We start from the raw sequence: 12308 nt of genomic DNA, 5'->3' as shown, positions 1-12308 counted from the left end.
CTAGCAGCCAACTCGGTCCTCCGTCGGCCCCCGGGCCCGGCCCCCGCCCGCCGGCCCGCCGCCCAGCCGCACCTTGGTCTCCTTCACGTGCTGCTTGACGCCCTCCGGGTACCACTGGACGCGCACGTAGCCGCGGCGCAGCGGGCTGGCCCGGCCCTCCTCGTGGCCCGCGCCCCCCGCCTCGGAGCAGCCCGAGCTCCCGCGGCCCTCCTCCTCGCCCTCCGAGTCCGAGTCCTCGCCGTGGATGAGTCGCACCAGCCCGAAGTGCACCGAGCCGCGGTAACGGCCCGACACCAGGTCGTGAGAGAACAGCAGCCGCTGCGAGCCGGCTTCGGGACCGGAGTCCGAGGACGGCCCGGAGGCCGAGTCCGGGGCGGGCGCCGGCGCCGGGGCCGGGGCGGGGGCTGCGTCCGGGGCCGAGGTCTCGTCCGGGGCCGTGTCCGGGACCTGGGCGGGAGCCGGGACTGCGGGCGCGGGCGCTGCGGGATCCGCCATAACTGCTCTGCGCGAGTCTCGGGCGGCGGCGGCGGCGGCGGCAGCAGCAACGGCAGCAGCGGCGGCGGCGAAGGAGGCGCGGGCAGGCGGGGCCAGCCGGCGCCGGGGGCGGAACCACGGCGCGCTGACGTGACCTTACGTGCCGTCGTCGTCAGGAAACCGAGATGCGGTTGCTAGGGGCTACCGCCTTGTCGCTAGGGGACGCTGGAGATTCTGCCTGGGGCGGGGGGCGAGGTGGGAAAGGATGAACTCCACGAGGGCGGGCGGGGCCAGAGGGGATAAAAGTAGAGGGAGCGGGCAGGGGTGGGGACCCAGGAGGAGGAAGTAGTGTGGTCGCCGAGGAAAAGGGGAGTGGCCGAGGTGGGACGGAGGATGGTCCGAAGAGTGTCAACAACACTTCATGAGCTCCCCTGGCGTCTCCAATCTAGTCATAGGCACTGAGAGGGATACAGAAAGAACAAGATACAGTCTCTGTCCTCTAGGTGTTTACAATCTAGTTGGGGAGGCAAAACATGTACTGTACACATTAAATAGCTTAAAAGCAGCTCCAAGGCAGCTTGTAAGCAAGGCCACATAGAGAGTGTATCTAGAGTGTATTGCGTTAGGGAATTCCGTGCACAGCCTGGAAGGTTATGACCCCTCAGGGATTGGTCAAGGGGTTGGTGAAGGAGTCCCAGAGAACGATCAGAAAGGTAAGCAAGTTGGGCTTCCCTGGTGGCACAGTGGTTTAGAATCCGCTTGCCAATGCAGGGGACACGAGTTCGAGCCCTGGTCCGGGAAGATCCCACATGCCGCAGAGCAACTAAGTCCGTGCACCACAACTATTGAGCCTGCGCTCTAGAGCCCGAGAGCCACAACTACTGAGCCCGCGCGCTGCAACTACTGAAGCTTGAGTGCCTAGAGCCAGTGCTCCGCAACAACAGAAGCCACCTCAATGAGAAGCCCGTGCACCACAACGAAGAGTAGCCCCCGCTCGCCGCAACTAGAGAAAGCCCGCGCGCAACAACGAAGACCCAACGCAGCCAAAAATAAATAAAATTAAAGAAAGAAAGAAAGGTAAGCAAGTGTTAGTGGCCCCTGTGGTTTGGCTTTAAATACACCTAAATGAGTTCAAAGCTCCTTGAGGCGTATGCATGGCAAGAGGTAGGATAGTGAGGTAGTTAAGAGTGGAAGCCATAGGGGCTTGCCGGTGGTGCAGTGTGAGAATCGGCCTGCCAATGCAAGGTACATGGGTTCAGTCCCAGGCCCGGGAAGATCCCACATGCTGTGGAGGTACTGAGCCCGCGCACCTAGAGCCCGTGCTCCGCAACAAGAGAAGCCACCGCAATGAGAAGCCTGCGCGCCGCAAGGAAGACTAGGCCCTGCTCAGCGCAACTAGAGAAAGCCCGCATAACAAACAAGAAGAGTTTGATTCCAATTTTCGGCACTGCCACTTACTAGTCTTATAAAGTTGGCAAGCTGATAAACTTTTTTTCACCTTAGTTTTCTCATCTGTAAAATTGGGGAGGTAATAGCAGTACCCGTCTCATCTGGCATTTGAGAGGATTAAGTGAAATAGACCAGTGCCTGGCATATAGTTCCCTCAATAAAGGAACTTTTTTATAATATTACATTATTATAATATTTCAAGCCCCCTGCCTAGACTAAAATTCTAGATTGGCAGGACTCTTAGACCTATGATCTGCTCCAGATTGCCATTTTAAAATATAAAAAATAATTATACTAATGTGTCTCCTAAGTAAGTTCCAAAAGATTTAGATGTATTCTCAGTGGACAGATTCATAATGGGTTGTTGAAAGGAAATTAGAAATAATCAAGAATATAGCCCTCACCTTTCTCAGTTAAAATCTTTTTTCTTTTTCCACAATTTTCTGCAAGACCATCAATGGCAGATTAGTAAGATGATTCAATATTACAGTATTTAGGTTCTTCAAAAAAGTCATTGGGTAGTTTATAGGCTGCCAAAGATACAGACTACATTCATGGAAAAGTTATAAGAACACTCATGAAAGAAAAAACATTTAAAAAAAATAGAAAAAAAAAAAAAAGAAGAACATGCATGAAGCACAGATGGCAACCTGAGTACATGAGATGCCCTGAGCCAAGTGCTTATTGAGTATTGATGTAATATTGGGCTTGGGGTGGGGGGTGGGGGGGGTTTGTCAATGGACCTGTATCTTAGAAAACTCATATACTAAGATATAGAAAAAGAGCTTAAGGGGAATTAGTATATGATTCAGGGCCACAGCTGGGTTCCCAAATCATCGGCTTCCCATCACAGACCACAGTGCAGAATGGCCATCTGGAATCATTGCTGTAAGGACACAGTTCCCCACTCCCTTCCCCATAAAGACCTGGGAGGCTTAGTAGCAGTGACATAGTAACTTCTATTCCATCTAGCATGTCCCTTTAGCTCTGTCTCCTTGGCCCCGTTCACCTAACATTTATTGATCATCCACCTAACATTTATTGATCACCTATTATTGACCAGGCACTTTGCCAGTCACATTCACATACATTATCTTGTTTGTTATCACAATCTGGAATATAGGTGTAATTAACCCTCTTGTACCAGTGAGGAAACAGAACCCAAGGAATTCAGCGCCTAAGGTCACAAGGTAGTAACTGGCAGAGCCAGGTTGGAACCCAGGTTTCCTGACTCAAGTGCAGGGTCTTTTTTTTTGGCCATGCCGTGTGGCTTGTGGGATGTTAGTTCCTCAACCAGGGACTGAACCCAACCCCGGGCCCTCGGCAGTGAGAGCACGGAGTCCTAACCACTGGACCGCCAGGGAAGTCCCTGCAGGGGCTTTTCTAGTCCTGTGTCCATCAACGGATGGGGGGTGAGCAAGTCGTTAGGAGGGGCAGGGCAATGCAGGCCCGAAATCTTTGTTTGATGTCAAAATTCCAAGTGAGCTTTGCGTTCTACTCCAGCTTATGCCAGTGTTTGTTTTAATATAAAAAGAATGTCCTTTTTTCCCTAATCGTCGAGTAAAATTAGCACTCCAGGAAGATGTGCTGTGTTTATTCTGCGGCTTCTTATAATAACAGCTAATAGTAGCAACCATTTATTGAGCTGTAACTTAATGCCAGGTACTATGATAAGTGCTTTGCATAGATTACCCACCTTTACATAGATTATCCGCCTGTGAGGGAGGAAGTATGAGCCCCTACTTTGTGAAGCACCGTGCCAGACTGTGCTGTGCCCCGCTCCCACACCACCACCAAGAACGTTCTAGGTTGTAGGCAAGAGACCTTGATTTCAAATGCTGACCCCTCCCTTGCTAAACCTGTTTTGAGCGCGTGGATCCTCTTGTATTTATACGTGTAACTCTGGTGCCTGGTAAGTGCCTGGCGCAGCATTGGCATGCAATAATGTACCATCTTGGTGGGTACAGTCTGAGGTTTCTGTGCTTCCATGTGGCCAGTTTCCCATCCTCTCCTGTGTATACCTGAGGAGTTGAAGCTGGGGTGGGGGAGAGCAGCGCTCTCTGGCCCTCTCCTGCCCATGCTATCTCAAAGCCCTTTCTTCTCTTTTTTTTTCATATTTTATTTATTTATTTATTTATCTGGCTGCGCCGGGTCTTTGTTGCGACATGCGGGATCTTTGTTGCCACGTGCACGATCTTTGTTGTGGCGTGCGGGATCTTTTAGTTGTGGCATGCGAACGCTTAGTTGCAGCATGTGGGATCTAGTTCCCCAACCAAGGGTCAAACCCGGGCCCCCTGCATTGGGAGGGCGGAGTCTTAGCCACTGGACCACCAGGGAAGTCCCTCAAAGCCCTTTCTATCACCCCCAGTTTGAGCTTCATCTGAGCCCTTTTACAGAGAGAGGCTCAGTACATTCCTCCCCACCTCGTGGTGACCTTCAGTGCCCTCACTCAGACCTGAGATGCCCTGGATAAGGTTTGAGGCTTGACTCCTTCCCAAACCCCAAACCCCCAGACACAGTCTCTTCACATCCAGGCTGGCGAGTGTGGTGAGCCTGGATGGAAGCGACTGCCTGATTTTTATTTTCATAATTGTTGAATGAAAATAACTCTTTATTCCCCAATGGAGAAACCCCCTTCTCTCATGGCCCCAACACCTAGCCAGCCCTTCTTGGCGAATAGAGATGCTTCTTGGGAGAATTTTGCTTATTTACAAATGTGCCTGCCAGAAACTGAGCTAGCCTGGACACTCCCCTTGCTAGGGAGCTGGCCAGGTGCAGGAGGCAGCAGAGCTGACAACAGAGTGAGCTGATCTCGGGGAAGCAGGCTGTGTCTTGTCCCTATCTTAACCAGCCACTCTCTGCCTCTCCAGACCCATGCATGAAATGTGCACGGGCCCCACACCGCCCCCTGGGGGAGCCTTACCCTGCCCGGCCTCTCCAAACCTCCGTGTAGGAGCAAATCCAGACGGGCGCAGAGAGGTCCTTCTACCCTGCAGTGAGTGTTTGGGGGGGGGCGGCTCTAGGCTGGCTTCAGCACTGGGGGCTTTAGTTCAGAAAGTGGGGCAGGAGGGGAGCTGCCCTGGAGAGTCCTCCCACACCTCAGTGGCTGGCTGGAGAAATGCCTCTGAGATCCAGCTGTGTGTTGCTCTAGAATCACGGGCTCTGGGAGTTAAAAGGGCTCTTCTTGTCCCTGGAGCCTCACCTCTCCTTGCATTGATGCCCTGGGAGAACCAAGTGTGGGGTCTGCCCAAGGTCACCCTGCAGTACAGTCAGAATCAGGACCCAGACCAGCTGGCCTTGGCCATTCTCACTCCTGACTCTGAGGATGGGTTGCAATCCACTGGGTGAAACCCTTTGTGCCGAGGGCAACGGTGGGAAGGCTGAGCCATAGTGAGAGCCCAGGCTTGGCAGGCTCATCCTGCTTCCCTCCTTCTTGAGGACACAGGGGCCAAAGACAGCAAATCCACCAGACCAGCTTGCAGAACAACGGGGCTGCAGTGGCTTAATCATGCCATGCTCTTCACCACCAACACCCCAGCACCAACACATGGGTGTTTCCTGGATGACCAGCCACGGGTGCAAAGTGGCATCTTCTCCCCAAACCCCTTCCTTTTCCCAGAGTCCTCATCCAGGTTGATGGCAGGGTCACTTACCTGGGTACCAAGTTGGCCACCTGAGGGTCAGCCCTCGATATTGAGCTCCGTAAGTCATCAAAGCCCAGGTCATGGTCCCTCTACCCCCTTTTCACAACCCCAAGTCCAGAGCTGCTCCGCGGAGGGCAGCTCCACAGGGGCTGGTGCGGGGGTGGTGATGGGATGGTGCAGTGGCTAAAGCTGAGGTTCTGCAGTTAGATGAACGTGGGTTTGAAGCTTGTGCTGCCGCTGACTCACTATGTGACCTTGGGCAACTTATTTTACTTTTCTGAGCCTTGGTTTCCTTTCTGTAAAATGGGAATATTAACAGTACCTGCTAGATAGGGCTATTGAGAATTTAACTGACATGATGAATGGGAGGTGCTTTGCACCTGCCCGCACAAGGTAGGAGCTTGATCAACGTTAGCTGCTGCTATTAGTTCATCTCCATCCCTTGCCTACGCCGTTGCTGTAGTCGCCTCACCACCTTGTTCCCGGGAGATTGAAAATATAAGCATGATCATCCGACTTCTTAGCTTAGCGTCTTTCCGTGGCTTTCCATGGTCCACCAGAGAATGGCACAAGGGCCCCTTCATGAGTTGGTTCCTCCTACCTACCTCCCACCCCGCCTTCCACCTCGGCACCCAGTACCCACACTCCACGCTCTGGCCTCAGCTGCTCACGCCAGGATCCCGGCTTTTTGGTGCCTCCATGCCTTTGCACTTGCTTCACCATCTGCTTGTAATTTTTTTATTCCTCTACTTCAACCCATGGTTTTACCCAAAGAACTTCTTTTCATCTTATACTACTCAGCTTGGGGCTTCTTTTTATTCTATCTATCTATCTATTTATTTATTTATGGCTGAGTTGGGTCTTTGTTGCTGTGCGCGGGCCTTCTCTAGTTGCGGAGAGCAGGGGGTACTCTTTGTTGCGGTGCGCAGGCTTCTCATTGCAGTGGCTTCTCTTGATGCGGAGCATGGGCTCCAGTAGTTGTGGCTCACGGGCTCTAGAACGCAGGCTCAGCAGTTGTGGCGCATGGGCTTTGTTGCTCCGCAGCATGTGGGATCTTCCCGGACCAGGGCTTGAACCCGTGTGTCCTGCATTGGCAGGCGGATTCTTAACCACTGCGCCACCAGGGAAGCCCCAGCTTGTGGCTTCTTATCTATGAAGTCTTCCAAGAGCCCCATTTTCCCCACTTATTCCCCCGCATACCTGATCATACCTGTCTGATTGCATTTATTTCCCTCTATTACAACCATTTGTTTGCATGCTATCTCTCCTGTGGGACCGTATCTTCTTTGTACCTTTGTATTCCAGCATCCAGCATAGCTCTGATTCATAGTAGGTACTCAAAAGATCTTTGTTGAGAAAAAGACTCACAGACATAGAGAACAGACTTGTGGTTGCCAGAGGGGAAGGGGGTGGAGGAGGGATGGATTAGGAGTTTGGGGTTAGCAGATGCAAACTATTATATATAGAATGGATAAACAACAAGGTCCTACTGCATAGCCCAGGGAACTATATTCAATATCCTGTGATAAACCATAACGGAAAAAATATGAAAAAGACTGTATATATGTATAACTGAATCACTTTGCTATACAGCAGAAAGTCACACAACATTGTAAATCAACTATACGTCAAGTTAAAAAACTTTTGTTGAATGATTGAACAAAACAAACCAACTTCTCTCAAAGGTCCCGACGGTGCCAACAGGTCCCTGGGACACCTCTGTCTTTGCTCAAGTCCCCAGTTCTCCATTTGTCCTAGACACACACCCCACACAGGCACATTCACCCCATGTGCACATAGGTACATATACACATGTATACACACACGTGCACACACATACACATGTGCCTCCCCCCACCATTGCTCTCTCCTTAAACTTCAGTTTCTAGATCTGGACTGCCCGCTGCAGTGGGCCCTAACCACCTGTGGGTCTTGAGCACTTGAGATGTGGCTGGTCTGAATTGACATTGAATTTTGAAGACTCAGTGTAAAACAGAAAAAAAAAAACAGAGTATGAAACATGTCTAATAATTTTTATATTGATTACTTGTTGAAATGACAATAACTTTATATATATCGGGTTAAATACAATATTTTATTAAAATCAAGCTAACCTGTTTCTTTTGGCTTTTTCTCGTGTGGCTACTAGAAAATTGAAAATCACATATGCGACTCACGGGATCTTTCTGTTGGAGAGCTGGGCTCCAGATGCTCAGAAAGCCGTAGGTCCCTTCTTTCTCCAGGAGGTGGCGATCTCTTCCTGCTTTTGACACCTCCGTTGCAGAAAGGTCTGGAAAGTTCCTGAGGAGACTGCCTGTGTACTATGGCAGATTTTGAACCCTGAATAAGGCTGGGGCCACATTCAGCCCTGCAGTGATGTTAGCCTATCTATGCAAAGGAGGCTTCAAAATAAATCCACAGCAAATCAATGAGCTGTCATCCTCCTCAACAGAATCGCCACCTAGTTGATAGACTGCTAGTCTCTGTATCTAGCACATTGCCACACGTTCAATACAATTTCTGTTTTCCAGGGGTTTATAAGCTCCCGGGAGCTCGCCCAGTGAACCTCCTGCACACAATTCTCCATCTCAGCCTCGGTCCCCTGGGGAACCTGCTAGTGACAGATTATGGTTGGAAAGGTAAATGTGATTAGGCAAAATGTGCTCCGTGCCAGGTGTGCAGAGCCTATCTTAAGTGCAGGGGAGGAATGAGAAAAGGATGCCACCCTCAAAACAACCAGAAAACGCAACTAGTTGCACAAGTGCCTGAACTGAGGGCTGCCTTCCCTGCCTGTCCAGGCCTTTTAGTTGCTCTGCTACGAAAACTGGGATCTCAGGGGCATCATCAGAGTGTTTCGGGGCCCCCCAAAACACTGCATCTGGTCCCCACCCACCCCACCCCTCTCTCCTGGAAGGACTCTTAACAGCCATCAGGGGCCTCCTTGTTAGGGGAATCTGAGATCTTTTCTCCACTCTGGGCTGCATGAGATGCTGCTGGCCACCCCCTCCTTGGGTTTTGGGGTGTGTCCTGATCCTGGGTCTGCTCATCTCCTCATCTTTCTTCCTGTTAATGGTTCCCCCCCTCCAACCCAGAGAGAACATCCCCAAGCTTGGGCCCCAGCTTCGCTGTGGGGACACGCATCCCCTCAGAATGTTCTTCCCATACTGTGACTCAGATGTCCACTCCATCGTGAGGACAGCCAAGTCTGTACCCATCATCCCACCGCTATGGAGCATTAGTGGGATGGGGGCTCAGCCGGATCAGAGGCCAGGCTCTGCTGGGGCAGGTGGGCAGTCAGGTCCCATGGCCCTCTGGGGTTCACCATGTGCCCTGGACAACCTGCCTCCAATTGTCATAGAATGTTCTGGAGCCCTGGAGCAGGAGCCCAGCCATAGCCCAGGATTTGCCTGGGACCACAGAGCCTGTAGGAGAGACCTGGCAGCCAGCCACAGCTGATGCCCAGATGTGTGTATCCCTGTCTGGCGGGCTAGGAGGCCCCACAGGAGACCAGGCTGGAGGGGGTGAAGGTGGGACCCCTACAGGGGAGCCATCATGGGAGAAGAAGTGCAGAGTGGGGGCAGGGTGAGCAGAGTCAGAGCTGGGGGAGCCGTGGTCGCAGGACCCTCTCAAGGGAGCTGGTGCTGGAGGGAGACTGTGGCACAAAGAGCAAAACCCTCTCAACAGGGGTCAGAAGGGAAGCCCCTGAGCCAGTGTCCCCACACCGGGACATTTGATGATGTTGACTTTACATCCAGTACCCAGACTGTCCCCTCACCTCTGGGTCTGCAGTTCTAATTGGCCACCAAGCAAGTGCTCTAAATGATGGCATACTCAGGCTGCCAGAGCTGGAAGGACCCTCAGAGGTGGGCTTGCCCAGGCTTCCAGGGGACAGAGGGTGAATGCCTGTGCCAGCCGGTTGGCGCCAAGGCAGGGATTAGAGTGGACCCATGAGGCTTAGCCCTGTGCTCTTCCCCCAAAACTCTGGGGCCTCAGCCAGCCACTGTAATCCTCTGCATCTGTGTGCCATCTGAGGTTTCACCCTCAGCACGCAGGGACAGGGCACAGGGTGGCCAGAGCCCTGCTGACTTCGTCCTTCCTGTAAAATGGAGGCGGGGCGGGGGGGGCGGATTAGAAATCTCTGAGATCAACATCACGTGCTGCCCGGCCACACTTGCAACAACAGCCGAGTACTCAGGAGTCTGGGTTTTTCTGGTTCTGAGCCTGTGGACGGCCCCTGGGGTGATTGGCTCTGTGGGGGGAACACTGGAGCCCCTGCCCCACAGTCCTGATAAGTGGGACCCCTGCCCCCGGGCTCCCAGAATTCAAGAACAGGAGTCCCCTGCTTGGGGCTTGGAGATGTGGGGAGAGAAGGTGGAGGAGGGAGGGCAGGGCGACGTGCAGGACGTGGGGCTTTGTAAGGGAGGGACGGCCGCCTCTAAGAAGTGCACATCTGCAGACAGGGAAAGAGACAAACAGTGACCCGGGGACCCAGTGAGCAGGGACAGGGCAGGAAGTGTCTACGCCCTGCTTGTCCGCTCCACCCCGGCCCCCAGACTCCCCACTCCAGGTCCCCTACAAAAGAGGCAAGATGCACCATCACCCTGGACGGCCCCCCGGGAGATGAGGACCAGACCCTTGACCATCGCTCCTCTGCAACAGGTGCAGAGGGGCCCTCCTCATCACAGAGGCCACTTCTGAAGCTGGGGCCCCCCAAGGTAGCAGCAGCGGCCAGGATGTCCACTCAGAGCATCCACTACCTGAAGCCTGTCGCTCTGCACCTGCCACCTGGGATCCCAGAGTCCCCAAGCCGCCAGCGGCGCCACACACTCCCCGCCAACGAGTTTCGCTGCCTCACCCCAGAGGATGCTGCTGGCATGTCTGAGATTGAGTGAGAAGGTGGGTAGCCCCCCGACAGGGTCCGGGACGCTGCTGAACTCTGCCGCTGTTGCCCTTGGGGAGAAGACCCTCGAGTCTCCTGCCCTTGGCAGTTGGGACGCCAGAGTATCTGACTCTGGGTGTTTCCGTACGTGTGCAAGAGCACGTACGTGTTCAGCAAAGTGGGGGGAAGAGCAGCCCTGAATCCTCTGCTTTCCTGTGGGCGAGGGCTGGGGGCGGACGGAGCCCACCCCCAGCATCCGAGCAGGTGCTCAGTGGACAGTGGGCATGTGGCACGGTGGCCGCGGAGTCACCACCAGGGCCTCCTCCACAGCCTTCATCTCTGTCTCGGGCATCTGCCCCCTGAACCTGGACCAGGTCCGGCACTTCCTGGCCCTGTGTCCTGAGCTGTCCCTGGACTGGCTCGTGGAGGGCCGCCTCGTGGCCTTCATCATCGGCTCCCTGTGGGATGAGGAGAGACTCACTCAGGTGAGGAAGGGGTCGGGGCAGAGATGCCCAGCCCCAGGAAGGCCTCTGGAAGAGAGGCCACTGCCCGATGGCCCCGGCTCCTCCTGCTCTCACAGAGGCCAGCCAGGTAGGGGGAGGAGCCTGGAGGCTGGGATTTCTTCCTCCGAGCCAAGTGATGAGCACAGACGTGGGTCCTCTCCAGGGCAAGACCAGTCCTTTGCGGTCTCAAGGCCCTCATGAAGGGACCGCCATAGGGCTGGGAATGTAGGTCCCAATTTGGGGTCTCCTTGGGTAGGAGGGGGGTCCTGATTAGAGGCACTCAGGGGCACCTGCCCTTGGCCCAGGTGGGGCTGGTTTGGGGGTGCAGGTGTCCACAGAGGTGACCTGGACTCGTGTCCATCTCTCGCCCCCGGGAGTCGCTGACGCTGCACAGGCCCAGGGGCCGCACAGCCCACCTGCACGTGCTGGCTGTGCACCGCCCCTTCCGGCAGCAGGGCAAGGGCTCCATCCTGCTCTGGCGCTACCTGCACCACCTGGGCGGCCGTCCGGGCGTGCACCTGGCCGTGCTCATGTGCAAGGACGGGCTGGTGCCCTTCTACCAGAGGTTCGGCTTCCACCCTGTGGGCCCGTGTGCCGTGGGCTCACTCGCCTTCACGGAGATGCAGTGCTCCCTGCGGGGCCACGCCTCCCTGCGCAGGAACAGTGACTGCTGAACTGGCCGCCCCCTGGGGAGCCTACGGCCGGGTGCCAGGGGTGTGGGGAGGCAGGCTGGGGGCTCCTACCCAGTCCCACTGTCCCCTGCTCTGCCCTGCTGTCGCTCAGCTCAGCTCAGCCTGAAGGGAGACAGTAATTCCCAGAGGGTCCTGGGGTGGGGGTGGGGTGAAATAAAGAGAGGGCAGGGCGGCTGCTCCCAGCCCAGGCTGCCCTGCTGGGGCACGAATGCTGTAACCTCCAGTCTGTCTGCGCGAGGCCCTCTGGACCCCCTGCATCCAAACTGTGCCCACGTGTGGCTGGGTGGGTGAATTGGGGACAGTGGGAGGCGGCCTGCAGCCCTGCTTCAGTGTCCTCACCAAAGGAGCCGGGTGCCCAGGGGGCCCTTATTCCCCCAGGCCCAGGGCTGCCCCTTCCCATCCTCATCCCTGGAATGGAGGCAGCCGGGAGCAGGGAAGGGCAGGGGCCACCTCCCAGATCCCCCCACCACCCTGGGCACCCACGGTTACTGTGGGTCCTCTGTCCCACCGGGTGTGGGGTGAAGGGCTGGTGGGGGCAGGGAATTGATCAGTGCTGCACCCCACCTCCGCACTGCTTCTGCCAGGACGGCCCTCCCCTCCACCCAGCCAGACCCCTGACTGGGGCTTGGGGAACGCAGGGGTCTAAAGATTTGACACCACCTTCTCA

At 55.0% G+C, this 12308-nt stretch overlaps 2 protein-coding genes across 3 annotated transcripts in view; one reads left to right on the top strand and one right to left on the bottom strand.

Moving 5' to 3' along the window:
- Positions 1-586, bottom strand: part of UBE2O (ubiquitin conjugating enzyme E2 O) — a 57617-nt gene extending 57031 nt beyond the window's left edge. For both annotated transcript variants that reach the window (XM_057535337.1, XM_057535338.1), the window contains exon 1: positions 73-586. In XM_057535337.1, coding sequence (XP_057391320.1) covers positions 73-495 — 423 coding nt within the window. In that variant the 5' untranslated portion in view covers positions 496-586. The remainder of the gene's footprint in view (positions 1-72) is intronic.
- A 9648-nt stretch (positions 587-10234) lies between these two features.
- AANAT (aralkylamine N-acetyltransferase) lies at positions 10235-11623 on the top strand. The gene is given in 3 exon segments (XM_057536733.1): positions 10235-10463; positions 10777-10931; positions 11327-11623. Coding segments are annotated over 3 exon segments (615 nt in total). The 5' UTR covers positions 10235-10300.
- The last annotated feature ends 685 nt before the right edge of the window (positions 11624-12308 follow it).

This window comes from Balaenoptera acutorostrata, chromosome 20 (genome assembly GCF_949987535.1).
Source record: "Balaenoptera acutorostrata chromosome 20, mBalAcu1.1, whole genome shotgun sequence".
NCBI lineage: Eukaryota > Metazoa > Chordata > Mammalia > Artiodactyla > Balaenopteridae > Balaenoptera > Balaenoptera acutorostrata.
Note: the sequence above shows the minus strand (reverse complement) of the source record. Positions and strands in the feature narration are given on the sequence as shown.